The sequence below is a fragment of the Sturnus vulgaris genome, unplaced genomic scaffold (assembly GCF_052056855.1).
Source record: "Sturnus vulgaris isolate bStuVul1 unplaced genomic scaffold, bStuVul1.hap1 Scaffold_198, whole genome shotgun sequence".
Taxonomy (NCBI): domain Eukaryota; kingdom Metazoa; phylum Chordata; class Aves; order Passeriformes; family Sturnidae; genus Sturnus; species Sturnus vulgaris.
In genome coordinates, this window is record NW_028276185.1 from 5163443 (window position 1) to 5182336 (window position 18894).

The window sequence follows — 18894 nt, forward strand, 5'->3', positions numbered from 1 at the left end:
AGTGGGAGGTGGGTGGGACAGGGGAAAGCAGGGGCAGAGAACCAAAATTGTTGGGTTTGGGAGGGGCTTTGGGAGTCCAGGAGGGGGATTTGGGGATACTGTCATGGAGAATGAGAAAGGGAAGGGAGTGGAGGGAAAGAGGAGAGGAAGTGGACTGGGTATGGGGATCTTTGGGGTGCCTGGGGTGCACTGGGATGGGTGGGAATACAATGGGGACCCTGGGGAAGGGGCAGCCTTGGGAAGCTCTGGGGTGTACAGGCACGCACTGGGGTGCACTGGGATGGCCTGGAGGGTCATGGCCATGAGAGGGGAGGCTCTGGTTCAGCAGAAAAATTCAGGATACTCACATCGCCAACAGCAATGCCACCAACTCGCTGTGGAGAGAGCATGAGATGTCACTGGGGTGTCCCCAGTCCTAGTAAAGATTGGGGGTGACCAAACTTCCCCCCAGTTCCCACACTGGTGCACCCAGCTCCAGGACTTACCCCAGCACATAGAGCTCCACCACTGCCATCAAAGGTGGCCTGGGCAAAGAGAGCAAAAGGTTGGTCAGGATTGGCCCTTGAGGGGCTGGGGGGACACAGGAGTCCCCAGCCCCCCCACCTCCCACCCATGGCTGTCCTCTGCTCTGAGCAGGGGGTGCCAGGGGATTTGGGAACATCACTGCAGGGTGGAAGGCAATGAACTGAGGGCAAAGATTGGAAAGAAGATCCTGGGAATCATCTGGGGGCTTGAGGGGAGCAGGGGGCGAAGGGGAGGGGAGGCATTTCCCAGTTTGTGCCAGCTCAGCCTGGCTTGGGACTGGAACAGTTCATCCCAGTTTGGCCGAGTTCAGCCTAGTCTGTACTTAAATGAGTTTGGACCTCTTGGTCCCACTTCAGCCTAGTTTGGGACTGGTCTTTGTTCTTGTGTGGGCAACAGAGGAGATGCTGGGGAGATGCCCGAGGGGATCAAGAGGATGGGATGGGATGGGATGGGATGGGATGGGATGGGATGGGATGGGATGGGATGGGATGGGATGGGATGGGATGGGATGGGATGGGGAGGCCCAAAAGGACGGGATTTGGGGATAGCAGCACAGGAAAGCTCTGGGGCCCTCGCAGGGAGGAGCCGGGTCCGAGCATCCGTGGGGAAGCCGGGCTCTGGCAGCGGGAGTTGAATTGCGGCAAGGGGAAGGACAGAGGCAATGGTGGCGAGGAGAAAGCGGCACGGCCCGGGGCCGGGGAGCCCGGCGGAGCCCCTGCATTGGGAAGAGCCCTCAGACCTGAGCCCAGCCCGTGGCTCTGGAGCCTCACCTCGCTCTGTGCCGGCAGGCACAGCAGGATGGAGAAGAGCAGGGCCACGCTGAGCACAGCCACCTTCATCTTCCTCTCGCACTGGGCAGCGCTGGCTGAGGCTGCAGCAGGGCAGGAGCACCTTTATCCCTGCCGGGACTCCTCCCTGCGCCCTCCCTGACAGCCCCCAGGCCAAAGCCCGGCTTGGCACAGCCCCCAGCCCTGGCCACAAGCCCAGCCCTGGCACAGAGTCCATCCCGCCTGTGGCACGGATCCAGCCCCGCTCCCCGCATCCCTGCAGCTTCCTGCACGGGGCAGCTGCCCCTGGAGGGGACCGGGCACCCGGGGGGCCGAGGGGGGCAGGCAGGGATCCAAAGGCAGCTGGGGACCCTGTGGGGACACCCCCACTCCAACACAATCCATCCTCCAACAGCCCCCAGCCCCACACCCCCCATCTCCCGGTACCCCTCCCCTCCCAGAGCGTTCCTTGCAGGACACCCCGGAGCTGAGCCCGGCCCCAAACCTGGAGTGTCAGAGCAGGATTGTCCCTGTTCCCACTGCAGCCCCTGGGCTCATTGGGGCTGCACTGACCCCTCTTCCTGGGGCAGCAGCACCCCGGGATCAGGGAGAAGGGGCAGGGGGAGCACAGCGGGGTCAGGGGCCATGGCAGCAGCTGGGGGACCGGGATCTCCAGTCCCTGCAGGTGCCCTGGGGAGCACTGGGCAATGGTGGCACTAGGACACCGGGGCCAGCCTTGTGGCAGTGCTGGGGTGGTGGCAGTGCCCGGCTCCAGCCCATTCCTGTCCCTGCAGCCCCAGACTGCTCCAGGCCCCCAGGGGAAGATCCCCGGGCAGAGCCCCTGGCACAGCCACGGCCACCGTGTCCTGCTGGATCAGCCCAAGCCCGCTGTGCTGAGCTGGCCCAGCCATCGGCTCCCAGGGGCTCTGTGCCCAGCAGGGCTGTGGCTCCAGACCGGGCTGGCACTGGGACACAGCTCCCGCAGCTCCCCTGGCCCCAGGGATGGCCCTGCCCTGTCCTGCCCTGGTCCCAGCGCTGGCCCTGAGCTGGGGCTGACCTTCCCAGCCCAGGGTCCTGCGCTGCTGTCCCAGCTCAGAGGCCCCTGTCAGGGTCACCCCCGAGGACACAGATCAGTGACAGTCCCTGCCAGGGCTGCCACGAGCTGCCAGTGCCTCCATTCTCCACTGACATTCCGTGACATTTCCAGGACATGTTCCCTCCTCACGGGACACTGACCTCACAGAAGGGACCTGTTGTGGCACAGGTCAGAAAATCCTTCAGGCACCTGACTTGACTGTTTGCATTGGATTTTCCTGCAGAGCCATCAGTGACCTGGAAGATTTTCTCATCCCAGCAGGAATCACCGCCTGAGTGATTCATGGAGCTGGATCTGGCCCCTTCCCTCTTCCCAGGAAACCAAGAGCTGCCAGCACAGCTCATCCTGCTGCTCCCAGACACTCACAGCTTTTGCTAATGGATCCATTTCTGATTTTCCAGTATTTTAAATCCAAGAACCACAAATATTCACAATACTTCAGTTCTGGTGTGAAATTATCCTGCTTTGAGGCAATAAATCCTGCTTGGGGCAATAAATCCAGGTTCCTTCCTCCAGTGCCTGGCAGTTCCTCTCTGGGAGCCAGGAATGGGGACACTGGGGATAAGGATGGGGACACTAGGGGCAGGGTTGGGGACTGCAGAGTGGGATAAGGACAGCAGGGGCAGAGATGGGAACAGCAGGAATGGGAATGGGGACACCAGGAGTGGAATGGGGACAGCAGGAGCAGGATGGGGTCAGCAGGACTAGAATTGGGACTTGCCGACCACACCCAGCTCCATCCCTCAGGATTCATTTCCCACTCTGTGTCCCATGTCCGAGGTGTCCCCAGGAAGGTTTGGCCACGTTGGGCTCCTGGAGGGGCAGTGGGATGGGGGGAGGGGTCAGGCCAGGCCTCATTGTGCCCAAAGGTCCTTGAGTGTCCCAAAATTGGGGCTCAGGATCTTGGAGAAGTTCCGTGGCCATGACATGGGCACGAGATGGCCGTAAGATGAGAGTGACCATGACACAACCACAACCCTGACCATGACATGATTTGGACCAAGAGATGACCATGGGTTGGCCATGGCAAAACCATGGCTTTGAGGTGACCCTGATGTGGTCGTGGCCATGAGATGACCATGAGGTGACCATGACATGATCATGAGATGACCATTACAGTGAGATGACCAGAAGCATAAGATGATGGTGATCAGGAAAGGACCATGACCACAAGATGGCCGTGACCATGAGATGACCACAAGATGACCTTGACACCACTATGGCCATGAAATACTGAAGGCTGTGAGATGACCATAACAGGATCTTGACCTAGAGGTGACCATGAGATGACCCCAACACACCATTGCTATGTGCTGATCAAGACCATGAGATGATCATGACACAGCCATGGCTGTGAGATGATTGTGACCATGAGGTGACTGTGAGGTGACCATTAGGTGACCATGACCATGAGGTAATGGTGATGACCATAACTGTAGGAAATAAGGAACGCCTTAGAGAATAAGGGCCTCTTCTATTTTTGTTAAATCCTGTTCACTATGTTCACTTTTATCCACCAAGAGGCACTCTGGGAAGGGCTCAGCTGCGGGTCAGATGGCCAGAGAGTGGGGTGGTGGTCACCTCGTGTGTGAGGCAGTGATGGGCTGGGGAGATGCGTGGACACCACATGATCAGAGAGCTGACTGGGTCAAGGGACACATCAACAGTGACACTGCAGTGACAGGCAGCCAATGTGGGCTTGTTTCAGTAAAGTTTGGGTTAAATTTCAGTTATGTTTGAATGACACAACATAAATGATGGGCCACCTAACCGGGGAAGGACAATTTAGCCAACCTGAGGAGCAAGCAGCAGCAGTCCCCAGGCAAGTATTCAATGAAGTTAAAAATTTTTGTTAAAAGCATTGGTCCATGTATCAGATGGCAGCAATCCTAACTCAGAGTATACTAATATTAGGCAAGAGCCAGGAGAGACATACATGGAATTTATAGACCAGTTAAAACAAGCATTGGAAAAACAAATCCCTGATGATAGGACCAGCAACAAACTGTTAGAGACATTGGCAGTAGCTCATGGTAACTCTGAGTGTCCAAAGGTCTTGCACGCCCTGCCACGAGAAACACCACTGATGATCCTCCAGATGATCGAGGCGTGCAATCGTCTCGGGATGAATGTGGCAGCAGGACAGGCCCAGGCCATGGGGCAAGGAGTTGCAAAAGCCCTGGTGGCTGTGCAGTTTCCTTTTAAAGCCCACAATCACAGTACCAACCCACATGCTTTGCATTTCTGAAAAGACTGTCCACAGAGAAAAGGGAGATACGCAGTTCCTGGTCAAAACGAACCCCCGGCTAAACAATTTTCTTTTAAAGGCAATTTCCCCAGGCTGCCATCAAAAAAACTTGCACTGGAGCATGAGCCAGCCTCGTGCTGTAACAGAAATCCACAAGCTGATGATGCTGATGACCACCAGTGTTAGTAAAAGAGCCTGAAACAAATCAAATTTTAGGACCATTTCAATTAATAATTGGGGGAAGGGATACAGTTGTGTCTCCACAGATAGAGGACCTCGGTGGATACCAGCCAAAACCATCAAACCTTACCTACAGCCAATAAAGGACAACCCACCAGAAAATTCCAGTACTCACAACTCCTAACAGCAAGTCTTTAGCGAACATAACACACCAGGAGACTTTATGATTATCTGTTCCCACCCCAAATAACCCCTCTTCAACATGGCTGGTAGGTCTGGCAATAGATGAGTGGCCAGTAAATAAAAAGGCCTTTTGTAATATGCAAAGGAACAGTCCCATTGGTAAGCTGAAATACAATCCTGTAGATTTTTGAGATTCGTGGCCTCGCAGCCTTCCACATGCACCATTAGAGGCTCAAGAATTGGAACTGTTTGGCTCAGCTCGAATGGATTACTGCTTTACCTTTCATTATAGAAAAAGAGTTCAATTGGTAACATCTAATGGTGCTAAGCCCCAAATTGTAAAACCAGATGAACCAGCACTGTGGGATGTTTCTCCCCACCATCCAAGGTATAAAAATGAGAGCCTATGGTGCAATTATACCTCATGACATCCATCTAAATCGATGCCCCTTTGCAATTACCACCAGGCACGTTTCTTATTTGTGGGGACAGAGCATGGCCTGCCATTCCATCTCGTATTAAAGGCAGCCCATGTAGCCTTGGTAGGCTTGCTTTACTAACTCCCAATGTCACAACACTAATTGGCAATGACAAAAATAGGGAAATAAACCGCTTTGCACATCAGTTCCAATTCGACTGTACCAGTGAAATAGAATTTTGGAATAGAGGACAGAGGATTGTTGCCTCTGCTTTTGTACCGTGGGTAGGTGCTGCACAAGCAATAACGCAATTAGGAAAATTAGGATGTTGGTTATGTAAATAAACCAATGCTACTTCTATCTCTAAATGACCTTTTAACAGATGTTGACAGCCTAACACACACAACGTTACAAAACAGAGCTGCCATAGATTTCTTGCTGTTGGCACACGGATGCCAAGACCTCGAAGACATGTGCTGCATGAACCTTTCAGACCATAGTGAGTCTATACACAAAAGTATTCAAGTCCTCAAAGATGGGAGTCAAAAAGTTAAGAATTTATGATGACAAAGACTGGTTTGATGGACTCTTTAAAAGTTGGGAAATCAAGGGGTAGGTGTTGTCTATAATGAATACGGGGTTACTTATCTTCATAAGTGTTTTCATTATACTGTGAGTTGTTCCTTGTCTGTTAGGATGTTTTTACAGAGTTTTACAAAAATCTTTCAGTTCTATTTTTACAGTTAAACAGAAAGGGGGAGATGTGGGAGTCAGCCTGACCAGTATCCCAGGACAGGCAACCATCACCAAAGAAAAATTATATCCCAACCCTAAACTTTGGGAGGCATTTGTTTAAGTTGTGGTGACCTCAGAAGAATGTTATGAAGAGTTATGGGATTGCCTATGTTAATACCTCATGCATATTCCTAACCCTCATTTCCCAGTTAATTATCACCTCTCCCAGTTCCAGACTGTTCTCCCTTCCTTGTATCCCCATTGGCCCTCAGCTGATGCAATGTTCCACCCAACCTACCCCATTGGATCCTACCTGCCCTTACTCCACCTCTGCCCCACTTTCCCCTTTCCCCATTGGACCCAACTCTACCCCCTCCCTTACCCCATATTTACACCTTGGACCTCCCTGTATCTTTGTCTTCAACCCCAGGCTCCTAAAGTGACCTTGTCCTCTCAGTTGTTGTATTTGGATTTTTGGACCTCATCCCACATTTACTTTCATTATTAATAAATTTTTTTATGTTTCTGAGTTGTGGTTGTTGTTCCGTTCTTCTTTAATTTTTGCCACTTCTGCCCTGATATCCGCAAAGCCTAAAAAGGATTGTTGGGGACCACCCTCGACCCCAGATATGAGATGACCATGACAGAACTGTGGCCATGAGATGACCATGACCATGAGATGACCATGACACAACCATCATCCTGAGATGACTATTACAGTGAGACGACAATGGACATGAGATGATGGGGATCAGGAGATGACCAAGAACAAGAAATAACCATGATGCAACCATGACTGTGAACGAGATGATGGAGATCAGGAGATGACCATGAGGTGACCACAATATGACCACTGCTATGAAATAATTGTGGCCACAGGATGACCATGACCATGAGATGATGGCGATAAGGAGATGACCATGACCATGAGATGACCATGACCATGAGGTGACCATTACTGAGAGTTGACCATGAAGATGAGATGATGGATATCAGGAAATAAATGACCATGACTGTGATGATGACATGACTGTGACTGTGAGATGACCAAGAGACGGCCATGACTATGAGAGGACTGTGACCATGAGATGATGATGACACAGCCATGTGGTGCCCAGGATCATGTAGTGACCATGAGATGACCATGACACAACCATGGCCATGAGGTGATCAAGAAATGTCCATGACTGTGACCATGACATGATGATGACTGTGAGATGACCATGGGCATGAGGTATTGTGACCAAGAGATGACCACGGCATGCCCATGACCATAACATGATCCTGGCCATGAGGCGACCATGAGCATGAGATGATGGTGATTGGGAGATGACCATAAGATGACCATGAGTGACCACGTGATGAACATGAGCTGACCACGATCTGGCAATGGTCTGGATCTCCCCAGATCCCATCACTCCTCTCACCTCCCAATTGTTATAAATGAGAGACAAAAGTCTCGATATTCAGCAAAATTTAGATTGCTTTATTTGATATAGACAGATCAAGCAGCGCTGGGGAACTCGAGGGGTCACCGCCCACTCCACACTCCATCCAACCTTGGTTTACAGCCTCTTCTTATACTATGGTTTCTCATTATAATCATTAATTTTGGGTTTTTTTCTGTCATAATTTTGCCAAGTAAGCAGTGGTGGTCGAATAAACATCTGTATCCAAACTCACAAAGCCTCTGGGCGATAGTCAGTCTCACAGATAAACATCTGGTCTTTGTAGACAACCACCAGGGAAATCTGGAAGTCTGGTCCTTGAGATAGGCAGCAGTGATCAAACAAAGGCAGGAAGGACTATCCAAAAGTGTGATTTTGCAAGCTGGCAGCAGATATAACTTATCTGGGAAACATAACACAACACAACATAACGTAACATGGTGATTTAAAACAGAACGATTTAATCATATATTTTCCTTTATCTAGCGTCCATGCTTCACTTCAGACCTTAGTATTCTGGTTTATACGAACCCCAAGACTTTTGTGATTAACACGAATCTTTTATCAATTACCACAACGGGAACCCCTGAACCCCCATTTTTGGCACGGGGACAGCCCCGTACTCCTTTCCCCTGCACCCCCTTATCCGAGACTGGGATTCCCCCGCACCCCCGTCAGTGCTCTGAGACACCCCTGCACTCCCATTCCCGGCCATGCTGCCCTTCCGAGACCCCAGATGCGCCCTCTTCCTCGGCTTTTGGACCCCCAGATCTCCAAAATTTCTGCGTCTCCCCAGTTCTCCATTCCCGGCGCTTCCTGGAAGGGCGTTTCAGAGGGTCCCCCGGGGTCCCGGGGGGTCCCAGGGGATCTCAGAGGAGATCCAGTGGGAACAGATGAATTCCCTGGAATTCCCCTTTCCTCCCGTCTCGATTTCCCTTCGCCCATCCTGTGTCCCCGGGATCCGCCCGCCTCTCCCAGCCCCAGTTCCCTCTTTCCCGTGACTCAGGGACCCCCTGGACCCCCATTCCTGCCTTTCCCAGCTCTCAAACTCCACTTTTCTCAAAACCGAGGACCCCTGGACCCCTTTCCTGGGCACAGTGACCCGCTGGAGCCCCCATCCCGCCTCTCCCAGTCCTTTCCTTGAACCTTGGAACCTTCCTCAATCTACCAGTTCTGCTCCTGACTCTTGGACGCCCCCAGACCCCCCAGTCTCCGCGTCCACCCCAGTTCTCCACCCTCCGCTCGTCCTGCGGGGGGTCCTGGGAGGTCCCGGAGGGGATTCAGAGGAATTCCCAGGGTTTCCTCTGTCCCCTCCCCCTCCTCGCGTTCCCCGATCACTTTCGCGTCTCCCGAGCTGCGGCTTCGGGATCCGCCCGGGGACCGGTGACCGCCCCCTGCACCGGGACCCCCCTGAAACCCCGTTGCTGGGAACAGGGACCCCCCTGCACTTCCAATTCCGGACGAACTCCCCTTCCTGGGCACAGAGACCCCCTTGAACGTTCATTTCGGGGCACCGAGACCCCCTGTACCCCCTTGCCCAGTCGAAAAATACCCTGAACCCCCTTACCTGGAACGTGGAACCTCCTGAAGCCCCATTCTCGTGCACGGAAACCCCCCCGAAACCCCATTTCCTGGGAACCGAGACCCCCTGAACCCCGAGTTACCGGCATGGGAACTCCTAGAAAACCCCATTTCTGGGCACGGGAACTTCCCTGAATCTTCATTTCGGAGGAACTGAGACCACCTTCCCCAGTTCCGGGACCCCCTGAACCCCCATATTCAGGACCGGAACTCCCCTGAAGCCCCAATTCCCGCGCACCAGAACCCCCTGTATCCCCTTATCCAGCACCGGCACCCAGCTGAACCCCTTCATCCAGCACCAATGTCCCCCCGCACCCCTTTCCCGACCCTCTCCCTCTCGGAGACCCCAGTCCCCCTTTTCCTTGACTCCGGGAGCCCCTGGACCCCCATTCCTGCCTTTCCCAGCCCCCACTCTCTATTTTCCTCAACCCGTGCCCCCCCTTTCCTGGGCACAGGGACCCTTTGGAACCCCCATTGCCCTCAATCCCCTTTCCTTGATCCTGGGACCCCCTGAACCCCCATTACTGGGCATGAGGACACCTCCTGCACCCCCTTATTCGGTACTGGGACCCCCTTCTGGATCCCCGTCACGTCTACTGGGACCCCCTGCACCTCCTTCTCGGGCATTTCGCCCTTCCCAGACCCCGGACCCTCCCTTTTCCTTCACCTTTGTACCCCTGGATCTCTCAAATTTCCGTGTCCCTCCAGTTCTCCACTCCCAGAGCTTTCTTAAGGGGGGTTTCAGGGAGTTGCAGGTAGTTCTCAAAGGGCCGTCGGGGGATCGCAGCGGGGATCAGAGGGATCCAGAGGAATTCTCTGGAATTCCGCCGACCCCTCTCCCCACCGCGCTCTCTCGGTCTCTTTCGCTTCTGCGCCCCAACCTGCGAGACCGGGATCTACCCGGCGACTGATGACGTCACTGAGAGATACTGTTGCCATTGGCGGACAGGAACATGCGGCGCCAATGGCGGAGGGCCAAAGGGCCGCCCTGGGGGCGGGGCCAGTGCTGGGGCGAAGCCGGGCGGGGGGAGCCGGGTGGAGCCGGGCGGAGCCGGGCGGAGCCGGGCGGAGCCGGGCGTGCCCGCAGCGGAGCAGCGCGATGGCTCCAGCGCTGGGTCTGGGGCCGCTTTTGGGGCTCCTGGGGCTCCTCTGGGACCCGGGGGGAGCGACGAAAGGTGAGTGGGACCCCTAAAACCGCGACCGCTCTGAACGTCCATTTCCGGGCTAAACCGTAAACCTTCATTCCTGGACTCGGGAACCTCCCATAGCCACATTTTGGGTTTTGTGACTCCCCCTTCCCCGGCACCGGGACCGCCCTGAACCCCCTCATCAGGCACCGGGACCGCCCTGAACCCCCATTCCTGGGCACTGGGACACCCCTGAATCTCCATTTCAAGGCCTGGGACACCCTGCACCTCCTTTTCGGGCATCCCCCTTTCCCAGACCTCAGTCTCGCCCTTCACCTTTGCCTCGGACCTCCCAACTTTCGTGTCTCCCCCGTTTTCCACTCCCGCCGCTATTTGAAACGGGGTCCCAGAGGGTCCCGGCCGCCCCAGGGGTCTCAGGGGAGGTCGCAGCGCGAATCCAATAAGATCCAGATGAACTCCCTGGAATTCGGCCTTTCCTTCCGTCCCCTCCCCCACCGCACTTCCTCGGTGTCTTTCCTGTCTCCCAGGCTGCGCCTCCAAGATCCGCTCGCCTCTCCCAGCCCCAGATTCCCCATTCCCCTGAACCAGGGACCCCCTGGACCCCCATTCCTGCCTTTCCCAGCTCCCAAACCCCCCCTTTCCCTCAACACCGGGGACTCCTGAGCCCCGTTTCCAGGGCACAGGAATCCCCTGGAACTCCCATCCCACCTCTCACAGTCCTTGTATCCCCCTTTCCTTGATAGTGGGAGTCCCCTGAGCCACCATTCCTGGACACTGGGACCCCATGCACCCCCTTCCCGTCTCTCCCAGTTACCCTTTCATTGATCCATGACCCCCTCAATCCCCTCAAATCTCTGTGTCCCCCCAGTTCTTCACTCCCTGTATTACTTGGATGTGGCGGTGTCAGAGCCCAGCCCGGGGATCCCTCAGTTCATGATGATTGGGTACCTGGATGGGATCCCCTTCGTGCGCTATGACAGCGAGCGGGGCCGGATGGAGCCGCTGACGCAGTGGATAAAGGATAGAGTCGGGCCGGGATATTGGGATAGGGAGACCCAGATCTGCGTGGGGAACCAGAACATGGATGCCAGGAACCTGGATATACTGCGGGACCGGTACAACCAGAGCAGGGGTGAGTGGGGGGGATCTGTGGGGCTGGGATAGGATCTGTGGGGTTGGGGTGGCATCCATGGTGTTGGGATGGCATCCATGGGGCTGGGGTGGGTTTCCATGAGGCTAAGATGGGGATCCATAGGGCTGGAATGGGATTTATGAGGCTTGGATGTGGATTCACAAGGCACCAAGGGGCTGAGATGGGGATCCATTAGGCTGGTATGGGATATCTTGTGATCCATGGGTTGGGATGTGGATCCATGGGGCTGGGATGAGGCTCTGTGGGTCCCCATCAGACTCTGGGGCTCCATAGGGCTGGAATGGGGCTCTGTGGGACTGGGACTCTGTGGGTACAATTCCCCCAGGTCTCCACACCATACAATGGCTTTTTGGCTGTGAGCTCCTATCTGATGGGAGCGTCCGTGGGTCCTTCCGGAATGGCTACGATGGGCGGGAACTCATTTCCTTTGACCTGGGATCCAGGAGATTCGTGGCGGCCGACAGCGCTGCTGAGATCAGCAGGAGGTACTGGGAAAGTGAAACGAACGAGGTTGAGAGGCAGGCGAATTACCTGGAGCATGAATGCCCAGAGTGGCTCCAGAAATACGTCAAATATGGACAGAAGGAGCTGGACCGCAAAGGTGGGAGCAGAATTCATGTGGGATTTGGGAATGGAGGACTTGGGAACGTGATAATTCCGGTGGGAATTCCACGGGCTGATCTCACCCCATCCTATTCCAGTGGAAATTCCATGGGCAGGTCTCACCCCCATCCAATTCCAGTGGGAATTCCAGGGGCAGATCTCACCCATGGACTCAATAGAATTCCATGGATGTATCTCACCGTTATCCCATTCCAGAGACCCCTGATGTCCATGTGTCTGGAAAAGAGGAACAGGGGACGCTGATCTTGTCCTGCCACGCGTACGGATTCTACCCCAGCTCCATCGCAGTCAACTGGATGAAGGGGGATGAAATCTGGGATCAGGAGACGGAGTGGGGCGGGATCGTTCCCAACAGCGACGGCACCTTCCACACCTGGGCCAGGATCGAGGCGCGGCCGGAGGAGCGGGAGCAGTACCGGTGCCGGGTGGAGCATCCCGGAATGTCAGAACCCGGGATCTACGCTTGGGGTGAGGCTGGGAATGTGGGAATTGGGAATTTGGAATTCCCAAATGGGGATTCCCCTCCCCCTCCTCACCATCCCACATTTTTCAGAGCCAACATCTGGCAGGAATCTCACTGTGGTGGTCGCTGTGTCCGTCGCTGCCATCATCATCTTCATTGCCCTCATTGGATTTGTCATCTGGAAGTGCCAATCCGGTAACACACGGGATGGGGGTTGGGAAAGGGCATGGATCCACCTGGCACTGTTCTGGGAATCCTGTGCCACCAACGCCGATCCCACTGTTTTTCCACAGGGAGGAGGGACAGGAATGGATGCAACATGGCAGCCAGTGAGTACCAGTGGTGGATCCAGCTCTGAGTCCTCTCTGTTTGGATCCCAGGATGGATCCTGGAGTTATTCCCAGTGGATTAACTGGATCTGTGCTGGAATCTCATGGATCTTCTCTTTCTGCAGGAAATGACGTGGGAACCAACGCCTTGAGTGCAGGTACACAATGGGATCAGGGTGGGATTCCAGAGGAGAATCGGGGCAGAATGGACAGATTGGGATCAGGGAGGGATTCTGGATCAATGCAGGGGTCCAGAGCAGGATCAGATGGAATTGTGGAGTGGGATCGGGGCTGGATTCTGGAGCGGGATCAGGTGGGATGGATGGGGCAGGATTGGTGCAGGTTGGATGGAGCAGGGTGAGTTGGGGTGGATGGATGGATGGATGGATGGATGGATGGATGGATGGATGGATGGATGGATGGAGTAGGTGTGGGATGGATGGAGAGGGATTGGGTGGAATTCCAGAGTGGGATTAGGGCAGAATGAATGGGGCGGGATCGCGTGGGATGGATGGAGCAAGATTGGGGCGGGATGAGGTGGGATTCCGAAACAGCTCCCACTCTCCATGGGCTCCAGCCAGGTCCATCCTGTGGGATGGGGACATGGAGAGGGTGACACCGTGACCCTCTCTCATCCTGACAGAAATCATTGCCTGAGCGATCCATGGAGCTGGATCCGGCCCCTTCCCTCTTCCCAGGAAACCAGGAGATGCCAGCAGAGCTCATCCCACTGTTCCCATCCACCCTCAGCTTTTGCTAACAGATACATTTCCCATTTTCCAGTGTTTTAAAGCTAAGAATTACAAATATTCCCAATGCTTTTTTTCTGGTGTGAAATTATCCTACTTTGGGCAATAAATCCTTCTTGGGGCAATAAATCCGGGTTCCCTCCTCCAGTGGCCGACAGTTCCTCACTGGGAGCCAGGAGTGGGAATAGGGACACTGGGGACAGGGATAAGGACACTGGGGACAGGGATGGGGACACGGGGATTGAGACACCAGGATGGGATAGGGACAGCAAGGGACAGAGATGGGAACAGCAGGAATGGGAATGGGGACAGCAGGAATTGGGACGGGGACACCAGGAGCAGGATGGGAAGACCAGGACTAGGGTGGGGGACACATTCATGGGAATGGGGACACCAGGATCAGTGTGAGGACACCAGGACTGGGATGGGGACACATAAATGGGGACACCAGGACTGGGATGGGGACACCTGGAGCAAAATGAGGGCTTCTCAGCCACACCCAATTCCATCCCCCAGGTTTTGTTTCCTGCTCCATGTCCCATATCCCATGTGTCCCCAGGAGAGTCTGTGTAGCAGTCCATCCTGGAAGGGACGGGCTGGGAACCGGCCCCACAGCAGGTAACAACCCTGGACACTGAGGAGCCAAGACAGACAACATCCAGTCACACTATGGCGAGCAGTAGAGGAGAAGAAAAGGATTATGGGAACTACTGGGCATAACCATGCAAATAGAGACTGCACAAGGGTCTGTGATTGGCTGGAAGCTTTCTAGAACATTCCTTCATAGTCTGTATCAGTGTCTGCTCAACCCCATTTTAGGGTCTTCTAAAGGGGCCTTTGTGCACCCTTTTTATTTCTCCTTACACTTTCAGTTTCTAGCCCTTTAGTCATTCCTGTCCCTTTATTATTTATTTAGCCATTTCACTGACACCAGCCCAGGGTCAGGGCAGGCCAAGCCCCGACAGGTTTGGCCACGTCAGGCTCCTGGAAGGGCAGTGGGATGGGAGAGGGGTCAGGCCAGGCATCGTTGCCCCCAGTGGTCCTTGAGTGTTCCAAAACTGGGGCTTGGAGAAGTTCCCTGGCCATGACCATGGCCATGACACAAGTACAAGATGGCCATGGGATGAGAGTGACCATGGCCATGATATGACCATGACACAACCACAACCCTGACCAAGAGATGATTTGGACCAAAAGATGACCATGGGTTGGCTGTGGCACAGCCATGGCCTTGGGGTGACCCTGATGTGATCGTGGCCATGAGATGACCATGAGGTGACCATGACATGATCATGAGGTGACCATTACAGTGAGATGACCGTGAGCATAAGATGACGGTGATCAGGAAATGACCATGACCATGAGATGGCCGTGACCATGAGATGACCACAAGATGATGGTGACAATGAGATGACCACGAGATTGCCATGACACCACCACGGCCATGAAATACTGAAGGCCATGAGATTATCATGACTGTGACCATGACACATCTTGACCAAGAGGTGGCCATGAGATGACCACAACACACCATGGCTATGTGGTGATCAAGACCATGAGATGATCATGACACAACCATGGCTGTGAGACGATTGTGACCATGAGGTGACTGTGAGGTGACCATGACCATGAGATGATGGTGACCATAACTATAGGAAATAAGAAAAGCCTTACAGAATAAGTGTGGGAAGATAAGTTGAAAGGATAGTGCAGAAAGCAATGTTTCCCAATGAATTACATCTGTACTGATTACTGAGAGGTAGAAACAGCCTTGCCTGCCCAATGAGGATGGGTGTTTTATAAAAGAGTGGGCTAGCTGGCCACTAGTCACAGTCACAGTTGGAGCTTGAGACTGAGGATCTGCTGCAGTTTGGAGTGGAGTCTGCTGGTTGTGCTGTGAGGAGAGAAGGGACATGGGGTTGTGCAAGGGGCAGATAAGGTAAGAAGTTGTTGTGACAGACAGGGTTAGGTGGCCAGATAAGGGACAGGCTGGGGTTTAGCCAGTCATGTAGAAGGAAACTTGCAGAGAGGAGAGACAGAGTCAGAGCTGTGTGGAGCTGCCTGTAAGAAAGGAGTCAGAGCTGTGTGGAGCTGCCTATGAGGGAAGGGGTTAGGGTTGGCTGAGAGAAGTCCACAGAAAGAAGGCATGTAAAGTTTTTAATAAAGGATTGATGATGGTATCAGTCCAGTCCGTCTCAACATAGTTACTACATAATGGTGATGCCAGCGTGGTTGGACTTGGGCTGTAGGGTGAGGTACAGCCAGAGACGGAGCCCAGTGAAGCTGAGAGCAGTGGGGGAAGCCGCTGGTCTGAACCTGATTGTCTGTGACACCTGAAGGGATGCTTATCCAGATGAGCCACTGGCAACAGACTGTTTTATGTGTATTAAAAAAACACTTGGGGGAAAAAAAATATGTTATTAAGGTTGATGAAAGCACTTCCTGTGGTGTTAGAGTATGGAAAGAAGTTGGGGAAAGACCATGGGATGCAGTATGCAAAGGGGACAAGGCAGCTGCAAATTTGACTGCCACCTGGAGATTGCTCTATGAGACTCTAAAAGAATAGAAAACAGAGCAGGAGGTAGAAGAAGAATCAGAGCTAGAAATTGAAGTTAATGGGGAGCAAGAGAAGAATGAAGTTCAGCTTGAGAATGTGCCTGTCCCTGAAGTAGAGCCTGCCAGAGCTGCCTCTGTGTCCCCCAAAAAGCTGAATTAAGAGTCAAGTTCAAATATGTTACTCCTGCACAGAAGTTAGTTAAAATAACTTTACAAAAGCAACTAAGCTGAAGAAGGAAAAAGTGAAGTAATTAAAGGAACAAGACACAGGAAAAGCTGGAGATGGTGGTTCTGCTGTTGAATGCAATGTGTCTGTTTGATGCTGAAATATATATATTGTGTTTATGAATTGCAGCTTTCTGCTTTTTGAGCTTTAATAGTATGTACTGTGTGAATCTGGGTAATGTATCAAGCTTAATTCACAAAGGCATTTCAGAGCTAAGAGAATCCTTAGGTTGATGTTCTGTACTGCTAAAAGCCAAATTTAAACCAAAGTAATTTTAAAAAGAAAGTTAACAATCACTGAGAAAAGAATGAAGAATCAATCAGAATTAATTGGATGTGGTTGTTATGCTGCTGTAAACTTTCACTTTGGGTAATGAAACTGGAATAAATTGGTTATATGTGAGGAGAAAAATAATAAGACTCTCGGCTCTGGGGAAAGGTAAATGTCTAATCAATCTACAGCATGCAGACAATTATTTCTTATATAAGAACTTGCTGAAGGAAACAATCATGAAGTAAAGCTAGGCAAACTACTTGTGATATTTGAGAACTGAGATTTCAAGTATATGTCCTTATTGTGATGTGTTGCCCAAACAATTGTATAACTGTTAGTCTGAGGTGAAATATGTGAATGTGTCATCATGTCAATTTATTTTGATTAAATAAAAAAGGGGGAATTTGTGGGAAGATAGGTTGAAAGGCTAGAAGGCAATGTTTCCCAATGAATTACACCTGTACTGATTACTGAGGAGTGGAAACAGCCTTGCCTGACCAGTGAGGATGGGTGTTTTATAAAAGAGTGGGCTAGCTGGCCACTAGTCACAGTTACAGTCACAGTTGGAGCTTGAGACTGAGGATCTGCTGCAGTTTGGGGTGGAGTCTGCTGGCTGTGCTGTGAGGAGAGAAGGGACATGGGGTTGTGCCAGGGACAGATAAGGTAAGAAGTTGTTGTGACAGACAGGGTTAGGTGGCCAGATAAGGGACAGGCTGGGGTTTAGCCAGTGATGTAGAAGGAAGAAGGAAACTTGCAGAGAGGAGAGGAGGAGTCAGAGCTGTGTGGAGCTGCCTGTGAGGGAAGGAGTCAGAGTTGCCTAAGAGAAGTCCATTGAAATAAGGCATGAAAAGTTTTTAATAAAGGACTGCTGATGATGCCAGTCATGTCCATCTCAACATAATTATTACATCCCCCCATGTCCCCACCTATATCTCAGTTCAAGGTCTTTATTTTTACCTCAAGAAGAATTTTTATTTTTTTATTTTTACTCCATGAAGAAAAATGAAAAGCAAATCAAGGCTGAAAGAAAGGGATTTCCTTGTCCATGCCAGCTGAGGATCCATGTGCTTTGGTGGGAGGGAAGAACCTGTTTTGGAGGGGTTCCCGCCCCCCTGTCTCCAAAATCTTGGTCTTTGCTCCAGTTCATCAGTATTTGGCTGCAGAAGACACCCTTGGGCAATAGGAAATAAAAACCATGGAATCACTGAGGTTGGAAAAGACCTCCAAGACCATTCAATATTCTTTGATGCCACCAGAAGATAGGACTGGATGCAGAAGATTTTTTTGGGGTTGAAAGTCAACAAATCTGCTCTCCCCAAGGAATTCCCAATGTCAGTTTGGGCCCCAATGGACGTTCCTGCCCCTGCATTCATCCAGGTGTCCACAGGGAGCCAGGAAGATGTGGAGCCCCCCAGCCAGGTGTCTTCCCAACACGGATCACCAGGGTCACTGGGGAATCTCCAACTGATGCCCAGAGAGGCTGGACAGAGTTAAAGGAGTCAAGGAGGTTTTTACTAAAAGGCCTTCAAAGGATTCACCTTGGGCAGCACAAGAGCCCGGCCGTGGCTCTACCCAAGATGGACGAGTGGTCACAGATTTCCACACTTTTATCAGTTTTGGTCGATTTACATCTTGGGGTTAATTGTTCAATTGGAGCTCCAGGTTATGAAGTCTCATTCACCCAGATTGCTCTCCTCAATTCATTGTTGTTCACAATTTTTGGGCCTGAAGCTGCAATGGTGTCCTTGGTTCTCAGGCTGGAAAAGGATTGTTTTGTCTAACTAAGCTGTGAAGAGAACTTGCTAAGATTTTATTTGAAGTTCAGAGTCACGCACTAGGGCAGCACAGAATCTGAAAAATATGAAAATTGAAAATTAAGGCATCTTTTCCCCCCTTTAAAAGCTTAACAAGGCCTTTACCTTGTCAAGTCTCTATTCTAAATATCTGCTAATAATAGGTGTTTAATAATGGATAAGTATCTAAAATATAGTAAATAACAATAAGAAATATCAGCAGATAAATATCTAATAATAGATAAATATCTAACAGTAGAAATGTCTTGCACAGTTGGCTATCATGCAAAGAAGAATAATGATTGTTATGAACATTTCTTTGGGCATAAAAGAGGAATAATTGAAAACATATTTTTATCTGCATCAATCTCTGTTCTTTTAGTAGTTTCCGGAGCAGA

The 18894-nt window shown here is 52.1% G+C and overlaps 1 protein-coding gene and 1 long non-coding RNA gene across 2 annotated transcripts; one reads left to right on the forward strand and one right to left on the reverse strand.

Annotated features, from left to right (window-relative positions):
• Positions 1-7618: 7618 nt before the first annotated feature.
• Positions 7619-10073, reverse strand: LOC148217918 (uncharacterized). The gene is made up of 2 exons (XR_015800664.1): positions 9850-10073; positions 7619-8004 (listed from the first exon to the last, which is right to left on the reverse strand). It is a non-coding gene; the product is annotated as an uncharacterized LOC148217918 (long non-coding RNA).
• Positions 10074-10232: 159 nt separating this feature from the next.
• On the forward strand, positions 10233-13717 carry LOC148217919 (class I histocompatibility antigen, F10 alpha chain-like). Its single transcript, XM_088158427.1, has 8 exons — positions 10233-10357; positions 11199-11462; positions 11809-12084; positions 12303-12575; positions 12661-12765; positions 12864-12899; positions 13025-13057; positions 13543-13717. Exons 1-8 carry the CDS (start codon positions 10282-10284, stop codon positions 13554-13556), a joined length of 1077 nt encoding a protein of 358 aa, XP_088014553.1. The 5' UTR covers positions 10233-10281; the 3' UTR covers positions 13557-13717.
• The last annotated feature ends 5177 nt before the right edge of the window (positions 13718-18894 follow it).